This window comes from Otolemur garnettii, unplaced genomic scaffold (genome assembly GCF_000181295.1).
Source record: "Otolemur garnettii isolate 467f Iridium unplaced genomic scaffold, OtoGar3 scaffold00029, whole genome shotgun sequence".
In the NCBI taxonomy this organism is placed as follows: Eukaryota; Metazoa; Chordata; class Mammalia; order Primates; family Galagidae; genus Otolemur; species Otolemur garnettii.
In genome coordinates this window covers 14,553,969-14,564,026 of record NW_003852424.1, presented here as the reverse complement: position 1 = coordinate 14,564,026, position 10,058 = coordinate 14,553,969, and the positions used below count along the sequence as shown (strand labels likewise).

The 10,058-nt window shown below is 54.0% G+C and overlaps 1 protein-coding gene across 1 annotated transcript in view; it reads left to right on the top strand.

The window, feature by feature from the left end:
- The first annotated feature begins 4,673 nt into the window (after positions 1 to 4,673).
- Positions 4,674 to 10,058, top strand: part of ATP8B3 (ATPase phospholipid transporting 8B3) — a 27,347-nt gene continuing 21,962 nt past the window's right edge. The window contains exons 1-9 of the mRNA XM_012804420.2: positions 4,674 to 4,777; positions 5,524 to 5,585; positions 6,060 to 6,151; positions 6,684 to 6,797; positions 7,606 to 7,704; positions 7,799 to 7,860; positions 8,285 to 8,357; positions 8,483 to 8,553; positions 9,004 to 9,086. Of these exons, the coding sequence (XP_012659874.1) occupies positions 4,689 to 4,777; positions 5,524 to 5,585; positions 6,060 to 6,151; positions 6,684 to 6,797; positions 7,606 to 7,704; positions 7,799 to 7,860; positions 8,285 to 8,357; positions 8,483 to 8,553; positions 9,004 to 9,086 (745 nt within the window). The 5' untranslated portion in view covers positions 4,674 to 4,688. The remainder of the gene's footprint in view (positions 4,778 to 5,523; positions 5,586 to 6,059; positions 6,152 to 6,683; positions 6,798 to 7,605; positions 7,705 to 7,798; positions 7,861 to 8,284; positions 8,358 to 8,482; positions 8,554 to 9,003; positions 9,087 to 10,058) is intronic.

The following is a 10,058-nucleotide window of genomic DNA, read 5'->3' as shown; positions in this document are numbered from 1 at the left end:
CCACCTTAGGTGTACGTGGCTGGCGCCTTAGCCGGTTGCGCTATAGGCGCTGAGCCAGGCCCACAATTTCTATTGAAAGTATAAAAGCTGGCTTAGCACCTATGGCTCAAACGGCTAAGGTGCCAGCCACATACACCTGAGCTGGCAGGTTCGAATCCAGCCTGGGCCCGCCAAACAACAATGACAGCTGCAACTAAAAAATGGCCGGGCGTTGTGGCAGGTGCCTATAATCCCAGCTACTAAGGAGGTGGAGGCCGGAGAATTGCTGGAGCCCAGGAGTTGGAGGTTGCTGTGAGCTGTGATGCCACAGCACTCTAGCCAGGGCTACAGCTTGAGGCTCTGTCTCAAAAAAAGTAAGTATAAGAGCTGTCTGGGAGTAGTGGTGCCAACCTGTGAGTTTCAGGCTATGGTGAGCTATGATGACAATATTGCACTCCAGCCTGGGCAATAGAGCAAGACCTTGTCTTAAAAAATAAAAAGACCAGGTGGTGCCTGTGGTTCAAAGGAGTAGGGTGCCAGCCCCATATGCTAGAGGTGGCAGGTTCAAGCCCAGCCCTGGCCAAAAACTGCAAAAAAAAAAAAATAATAAAATAAAGCAAAAGATGAATAAAGTAAAAATCCAGGTTGAAGAGCTTCATGGAACAGGAAATGCTAAGGAAACCTCTGCCACAGGACCTGGAGGCCTAGTCTGATACTTTAAGCATAAATTTCTGGAAGGGAGACTGCCTGGGGGTGGCCTGGAATATGGGTTCCTGGCTCCCTGGTCTCTCAGGAAGGGACAAACATGGGGCCCTCCCCATAGGTGCCTGTCCCAAGGCTGCATGGAAGAATGTTTTCCTCTCACTGCTGGGGTTTGCATCTCTTAGGGCCTTTAGAATCTATGGTGATGCCTACATGGCCCTCCCAGGGGTTCTTGGTTAAGCCAGGCCCTCTCGTGGAGGCTGTTTGTGGCAGTCTTTGCCCACCTTTTCTGTAAAAGAGGAGTTGTTTTCTAAAGGGTGCCAGTGTATTCACAAAAGCCCTGTTAAATTATCTGAGTTTCTGTGTGGTATCTGTACACCTAGCAGGGAGTTTGTGAGCAATCTGGAGGCCAGGCTGGAAGTAACAATAAACCGGTCTGCCCAGAAGGGGGATGTGGTTTTCATTCATTCAGAAAACACTTAATCTAGCACCTACATGGTAGTTATGAGGAAGACTGGGGCAGGGGGATTGTTTGAACAAATTATTCAAATGCCCCTTAGGAAAGACCACCAAGGTGGTTTGCTGAATGAATGAAAAGAGAGATCCCCAGGGGCCAAATGGGCTTGAGGTGTGGGCTTCCAATGAAAAGTGGGTGTTAATGAGAACCTTCAGGGGGTTACTGCTTTGATGGAGGAGGCTGGGTCTGGTGCTATACTTAACCACATCATTTGTTCATTCATCCAACATTGGCTGATAGATGATGCTGGTGTCTGGAGCAGGGAAAGGAGATTGGGGTGGATGCTCATAGCTCAGTGGTTAGGACACTGGCCGCATGCTCCGGGGATTCAAACCTGGCCCGGGCCTGCTAAAAAAAAAAAAAAAAAAAAAAAAAAGAGGGCGGTGCCTGTGGCTCAGTGAGTGAGTTTCCCCCCCTCCCAATATACTGAGGGTTATGGGTTTGAAACCAGCCCCACCCAAACTGCAACAAAAATAGCTGGGCATTGTGTCAAGCGCCTGTAGTCCCAGCTACTCAGAAGGCTGAGGCAGGAGAATCGCCTAAGCCCAAGAGCTGGAGGTTGCTGTGAGCTGTGACACTACGGCACTCTACTGAGGGCGATAGGGTGAGACTGTCTCTAAAAAAAGGGAGATTGGGGCATAGAATCAGACTCAAGTACCCCCATCTGTTGGACCTGGGCCAGAGAGATAGGGAGGGGATGACAGGGTGGTGAGGGTGGAGAAAAGTCCACTATCTTTTTTTTGAGACAGATTCTCACTTCGTTGCCCTCGGTAGAGTGCTGTGGTGTCACAGCTCACAGCAACTTCCAGCTCTTGGGCTTTAGCAATTCTCTTACCTCAGCCTCCTGAGTAGCTGGGCCTACAGGTGCCTGCCACAACACCTGGCTATTTTTTTGTTTGTAGCAGGCTGGGGTTAGGTTCATACCCACCAGCCCTGGGGCATGTGGCCAGTGCACTACCCACTGAGCTATGGGCACTGCTATCTTCCTAATTTCCTTGCAGGTCCCTAAAAGTGAAAATATTAAAAACAGAGCTTAGGGCTCAGCGCCCGTAGCACAATGGTTGCAGCATCAGCCACCTACACCAAGGCTGACGGGTTTGAACCCAGCCCGGGCCAGCTAAACAATAACGACAACTGCAACCAAAAAAACAAAACAAAACAAAATAGCCAGGCATTGTGGTGGGTGCCTCGAGTCCCAGCTACCTGGGACGCTGAGGCAAGAGAATAGTTTAAGTCCAAGAGTATGAGGTTTCTACGAGCTGTGACATCACGGCACTCTACCGAGAGTGATGTAATGAGACTGTCTCAAAAAAAGAAAAGAACAACAGAGCTTAGGCTAGGTGCCCATAGCTCAGTGGTTAGGGTGCTGGTCACATATACTGGGGTTGGAGGGTTCAAACCTGGCCAGGGCCTGCTAAAACAACAATGACAACTATAGGGCGGTGCCTGTGACTCAAAGGAGTAGGGCGCCGGCCTCATATGCCGGAGGTGGCGGGTTCAAACCCAGCCCCGGCCAAAAACTGCAAAAAAAAAAAAAAATGACAACTATGACAGAAAAAAATATATAGCCAGGCTTTGTGGCAGGTGCCTATAGTCCCAGGTACTTGGGAGGCTGATGCAAAAGAATTGCTTAAGCCCACGAGTTTGAAGTTGCTGTGATCTGTGATGTCATAGCACTCTACCATGGGTGCCATAGTAAGACTCCATGTCTCAAAAAAAAACCCCAGAACTTAATCACCTCCCTACCCCCCCAATTTGCCCCTTCCCCTGGATACCCACTTTAGGGAGCTCCATTCTCAGGGGGAGTTTATCTTTGGTAGCCCCTTCTCACAACCCCTCTGGCCCTGGCTCAAGCCCTCCCCCCCACCATTTCTGGCCTGGCCTGGATGTTGCCCCACCTTCCTTGCTGTGTTTGACCTCACTGTGTCCTCACTTCCTCACCCCTAGTTCCAGCCACCGTGGGGGTGGGTGTGCTCTGGACAGAGCCCCTCTGGCTTCCCGCTGGTCTTGGGATGGACCCAGTGACATATCCTCAGCATGGGGTCCAGCTCTGTACTTGCATTTAGGAGGTGCTGGTTTAACATGTATGGGATGGATAAGTGATGGACCCAGGTGCCCTGACTTACACACATGCCCCTCGCCCCTCGTACCTCATAACTGCGGTTACCTGCGCGTTTTTCCTTTCTAACCCCACAAAGGCACCGCCAATCTCAACTCCAGCCAATCTGCAAGGGCCTTCCTGGTCTGCCCAGACTCTTCCCAGGCTCTGCTTTTACAAGAACTCCCCAACCTCACCCTGCAGCCCACTCCTCCATCCCAACCTGACATCCCCAACTTCCTGCAGGCCTCACCTTTAGACTCGACTCCCAAGGCCGCTTCACAGGGCCCTGCCAGGTCCCACTTTCTTAGCTGGCCCCGCCCCCGAGGTGCCTTTCCTAAATGTATTCATCAAGACCACATTTGGCCCCACCCTCTTACCTTGTCCCTCCTTTGCTTAGCCCCGCCCGCCCCAACGCCCGCTTCGGCCTCACTCAACCCGCTGGGACCCGCCCCTATCTTATCCCGCACCAAGACCCTGTCCCCACCTTGGCCAGTCCGGCAAGGATCTCTTGGGTTTCTCCCCTACCTTGGCCTCGCACCGAGGTGCCATCCTACCCTACCACGTTCTGCAATGCTCCTCTCTGCCCCTCCTTCTACCTTGGCTCCACCCCGATGCCAAACCACGCCTCCTCAGCATCGACCACGCCCATCCAATGGGACCCGCCCCTTACCATGGCCCCTCCCCAAAGCTCTGTCCCTCCCCGCGGCCCCGCCCCACCGGGCCCCGCCCCCGGCCCCGCGCCGCCCGTTTCAGGCCGGTTGGCGCCAGGCTAACAGCCCCACCACGTCCGCCGCCCTGGACGCCGGCGGCCCACCCCAGGCAGCCCGGCCCTGCCCGCCCCGGCCCGCGCAGGTGAGCTGCGGGTGTCCCCACTGCTCTGCGTCCCCAGGCGCCCGGGCACCCTCTCTGGAGTCCGCCCCGGCTCAGGGCTGGGAGTGGGGAGCAGAGGCGGTGGAGAGGGTGCCCCCTAGCGGTTCTCGCGTTCGGGGTACTGAGAGCCTGGGCCACATGGCGCGGGATGTTCGGAGCATCCTTGTACAGGTGCTCTGGATAGACGAGGGTGGCGAGAAAGCAAGCAACCACCGTGTATGTTTCTGTACCCGAATAAACTTGGGTGGATTCTGACCTTCATAGCATCACCTCCACCGCTGTCTGCCTGTCACGCACCCAGATCTCACCCGTACTTCCCCTCCCACTTTTCTTCATCAGAGCCTGAGCATGGGCTCCGCTCAGGCTTCCAGGAGCTCTGGGGCTGGCCCTGAGCCAGGCCCTACCCCTCTAGGCCCCTGGGACACCGATGACTCAGACACCTGCTGAGGGGAGGTGCAGGGTTCGGCAGGCAACCAAGACAAGGAAAGAAATAGAGAACAGAAGGTCGTCAGAGCTGGGATGGGGGACACCCCAGGCAGAGGGGAATGCCAGAGGCGGCGCAGGGCCCAGACTGGACGGTCTGGGAAGTATGAACTGAGACCTGAAGGGTGAGGAGGGATCATCCAGGCATGAGAGAGGGCTCCCTGGCTGAGGGAACAACTTGGGAAAGGGCTTGGCAAGGAGGGCTGTGCTAGAGTGCTGGTTGGGGGCGTGGGGTCATTTGGGCAGCTGGGAGGGTGCCCTTTAGGGGTGGTTTGCACCAGGGTACCCTGATGCAGACCCAGACTCAACTTCCTGAACCTGTTAGTGCAAAAGGTTGAGACTCTTTAGGTTTGGTGTCAACCTGTGCTGGGCTAGACTCAAGCAGCCCCTAGGCCACAGACTTTTCAGAGCTGATTTCCCCTCAGATCCTTTGCTTTAAGATGGAACATCTCACCCAGGGGCTCATTCAGTCAGTCAATAAAAATGTCCACTGAGCACTTAAGTGGGTTTTGTGTGGGGAGCAGAGCAGGAGGGCTGTAGTGGAACCAGGATGAGGTGGGCAGTGGGAGCCTGGACTGAGTGTGAGGAGCAGTGGCCAGAGGGTGGTGTGGCCAGTACTGTTGCAGGTTTGGGAATCAGTCTGAGACCCCCTGGGCCTGAGGGTATCCAGAGCAGGACATGCAGCCAGTCGCTGGGCCTTCAGAGCCCAGGGAAGAGGCTACATGCAGACAGGCATGGGAGGTGACATTTGAAAGGATCAATCCCCAGGCTGTGAGCTCCTTGAGGGTAGAGTGGACCATGTCCCTTCAACCAGGGCTGAGGCCACTGATGTGACCTGGGGCCCATCTCCCTGCCCCCCTCCCCCTGACAGCCCCACCAGCATGGGCACTCTTACCTACAGAGAAGATCTGGAAGATGGTAACAAGAACACAGGTGCACATCCTGGGCCTAGGGTGGGATGTGGATGGGAGGGATACGGGAGGGGATGGGGAGACCACACCCAGACCCACATGAGGGGCCTTGCCTAGGGCTCTCTCTTGGTTACAAGTGGTCCCAAACCCTATTGCTGAATGGTGGACTTAGGATATGGAGGTGGCAAGCCCAGGAAGGTCTGGGATGCCCTGGCTGGGTTTGTGGTCTTGCAAAACAAATGGACATCAGTGGGTCTTTCAGGGCCTATTCTCTGTATCCAGGGACTTGCCCATAGCTGGGTGGGAGGTGGGAGTCTTCAGACCTACTTACCACAGTGCAGGGGCCAGGCAGGTCCCTCCTGCATGTTTACCAGCTCCACTTCTTTGGTCACAAACTGGGTCCCCTTGGGTCCCATTAGCCTCCCCTAGGGTATCATTAGGTATGTTTTTCCTGGGCCTTATGCTCCAATGATGCCTGGCTTTGCCCTGGCTGCAGCGTTCACCTGGGAGGCAAAGGCCAACAACCGGGCCTACAGCTCGCAGTTCAAGAAGAAGGTGTTTCTGTGCTGGGAGAAGGAGAAGTACAAGGTGGGCAGCCCTTCCAGTGCTCCACTCCCACCCCAGAGCTGCCACACTGAGCCCCATGCTTGCATTTGCTCCATACTGTCATTTGAATGGTGAGCACTGTAGCATTTGCCTGTGCTCACCTCATCTCTGGTGTGGAGGTATTATTTGTGTCTTCTTTGTCCCATACCAGCATACATTGAAGTAAGTGACTGCATGACCTGGAAAGTAGTGTGTCTATCAGGGCCCCACCTGAAATCCTCTTGGTGTCTCACCTTGGGGTCCCAGCTCCACCAATCTTTGCATTCAGAAGAGGCTTAATGAATGCCGGTTCGAGTCCTTGCATCCAACAGATACTCAGCAAATGTTGGCCTGAGGCCTTGCATTTATTAGATGATTAATACTGGCTTCCAGACCTTGCATTCAGCAGGCGCTCAATAAACTTTGGCTCAGCAGATGTTTACTCAGTGGGGGCCAGAGTGGGGCAGGGCCAACCTCAGGACCCCTTGGCCTTGGCACTGCCCCCATGCCAGGAGGCTGTCGGCTCTCATTGCAGACCAACGTCATCCACACGGCTAAGTACAACTTCTTCTCCTTCCTGCCGCTAAACTTGTATGAGCAGTTCCATCGCATTTCCAACCAGTACTTCCTCCTGATCATCATCCTGCAGGTGGGGGTGTCTAAATGCTGCAACCATTCTGCTCCTTCTCCCTGCTCCCCTCCTTGTCCAGGCTTCCTCTGGACCCATCCCGGAAGCCATCCCAACCACCTGGTAGCATTGCTCCATAGACCTGGGGCAACTTTGTTTATTTGTCTGTGTGATGAATGCATCAGTGTCCCACTCCCCATACCCTGAGAGCTCCCTGAGGGCCCTTATTTCTGGGCCCCCACTGCCTGGCACACAGGAGGTACTCAATATATGTTGAATAATTGGATGGATCACTTGGCCTGAGAAGGGCAGCCTCTCTGTGCTCCACTGATGCCTGCTGAGCAGAATAGGACAGTGGGAGGGTACAGCCCCTCCTCAGCCTGCAAAGCCCAAGCCACACAACTCCCTCCAGCCCCTGTTTACTGAGAAGAACTCATGGGGTGCAGAGGCAGGAGGGATGCAGGGCAGCGTCAGGGGATAGGCATCTGGTCAGGGTCCCTCTCACTCCCAACATCCAGTCATTAAGCATGAGTCAGTGCCTGCTGTGTGAGGTCTGAGGCTGGGCCTTGGGGTGTGACAGTGGAGCTTAGACCTCAGGGATGACATGGAGGAGCAGTGAGGCTAGGACTTGGGGAGGGCTCCCTGGAGGAGGAAAGCTGGGCAAAGATGAAGAGGAGTTTTCTGGGAGACAAGGTGAGGTGAGAAGCTCTGAGCAAAGGGAGTCAGTGGTGGGGGCAGCAGGGAGTGGGAGGGGAGGGGAGAACCAAGAAGGACAGGGAGGGAGGCAGCCCTGCTAGTGACTAGTGTGACCTACCCCTGTCAATGGCAGAGCATCCCTGAGATCTCCACACTGCCTTGGTTCACTCTTTTTGCCCCTCTGGTCTGCCTCCTCATCATCCGCGCCACCCGAGATCTGATGGACGACATTGTGAGTGGGGCCAGGGGAGCTGCGTTGGGTGAGGGCATGGGGCCAGGGTGGGAAAGGCAGAGTGGTCCCTCTGACCCACTCCTTCGTGGCTCAGGGTCGGCATAGGAGTGACAAAGCCATCAACAACAGGCCCTGCCAGATCCTGATGGGAAAGAGGTGAGGCTGGTGGCCCTGGGGCAGAGGGTCCCTCACCTTCCACACCTTCTCCATCTCCTGGCTGAATCTGGTGGGGAATCCAGGCCTACATTTACTAGGTACCTGCCACTGATTGTTAAACCCGGCAGGGCTTAGAGTTCGAAAAAGACTCAGGTACAGGACCCTGGAGGCCACTGGGCAGGAGTGTGGACCTCTGAGGAGGGAAGTAGGAGGTCAAGGAAGGCTTCCTGGGGAAAGCCCAGAACTGAGCTAGCTTTGTAGGCTGCTAAGTGGGGAGGGGCTTGGTTGGAAGTAAAGGCCTGAGGATGGGGAAGCTAAGTGCCTGCACACCCAACTGCAGCCCCTTGCTACCCCTTCCTTCTGATCATGCTCAGTAGGGGGGAGGTAGAGGGAGACCCTCCTCTCACACCCCCACTCCCTGCAGCTTCGTTGGGAAAAAATGGAAGGATCTGTGCGTGGGAGATGTAGTCTGTCTCAGCAGAGATAGCATTGTGCCGGTGAGCTGGTGTCACCTGCCCCAGAACTCCCCTCTGTGTGAGTGCCCCCCCCACCCCTGGGGTGGACTGCCCAGCCTCTCCTACTTATAGTCCATCCCCTTCCCACAATACTCCTCCCTACCTAGGCTGACTTGCTCTTGCTGGCCAGCACAGAGCCCAGCAGCTTGTGCTATTTGGAGACAGCAGACATCGATGGGTAAGGAGCCTCAGCATTGTTGGGGGCCTGGAGGGGGGCTTTGGCACACAGCCCGGAGGATCCCCCTTTTACCAGTTGCCTCAGAGGCAGCTGGCTAACCCCTTCCCTCTCAGATACTTTGGGTCATTCATCCAGCCAGCAGAGGTGATGAGAATAAGCCAGAGGAAGGGACCTACCTTCCATGCACCAGGATTTCTGCAGGGCCTTACTGTTTGCCTGAGAGTGGGAAGGCCAAGGCCCCATTCTAAGCCCATTGGCAAATGTGCTGGGCGTCAAGGCTGTCTCCCTCTCTGGGCCTCAGCCTTCTGATTGGCAGCTGACACATAGTAGGTGCTCAATGAAAATATTTGCATAACTCTGGAAGGAGGCTAGGAGCTCTTTGGGCTGGGGAGACACCTATCCCCTCCCCTCTCACCTTTCTTATCACCTTCCTCCCTTCCATGTCTCCAGGGAGACCAACTTGAAGTTCAGACAGGCCCTGATGGTCACCCACCACAAGTTGACCAATACAAAGAAGATGGCATCCTTCCAAGGTGAGAAGCATTGATGGGGGAGTGGCTGTTCATGTACCCCATCTGGGCTTCTGTTTCATATTCCTTGAATTAGTGCAAAAGCTGATAAAGTCTGGGATATTTTGATGTTGTTATTTTTGTTACAAAACACGATATAGCACTTTATTTTACTACATCTATGTAGTAAATGTGTTACATTTAACAATAACACAAACACCTTTGATCATTTGATCATTTCATCAAAAAGGCAGCCTGGGTACACTAGCATTGTCTAGCAATTCATGTGGTGGGGCAGGCTGGCAAAAACCAGGCACCATCCCTACTCCACCCCTTGGCAGTTTCTTATTTTCCTCCTGGAGATGTTTCTTACACAGTTTGTATACAGTTACTATTTGCTGCAGCAAGGGTGATACAATTTTGTTTTGTTTTCCTGTCTTGTTGCACAGGCAAGTTAGCAATTTTTTTTCTTGTCTTGTTGCAAAAGCAGGCTACTCTAGTTGATTTAAAAAGCAGAATCTTTTGCAGGGGCCATAGTCTCCTCATTCCTGATGCCCAAACACAGTTTTTTTCCTTACTGCCCATGATGTCTAGGAAAAGGCTTAGCTTCAATGGAGGGCAAGCATACCCATCCTCTCTTTTAACTGTCCTGATAGTCCCAGAACTTAGCCAGTGGTTCTCCCCTCTTTCCTGCCATGTGACCCCATGAGGAGATATGATCAGAGAGAGAGGCACTTCTCACTGGATCATGAAGACCCCAGGGTATTTGGCAAGGAGGCTTTCTGTGAACCTTGACCTGGTCCAGCTGCTTCAGCATTCCTGCAGGGCATAACCCCATTTTTTAGAGAAGGAGACCAAGGGTCCTAGCAGTGGCAAGCACTGTGGGCTTGCCCTGCATTTCCTCTGCCCTCCATCCATTCTAGTCTAGATGTTTCTTTCTTTCTTTCTTTCTTTTTTTTTTTTTTGAGACAGGAGCCTCAAGCTGTCCCCCTGGGT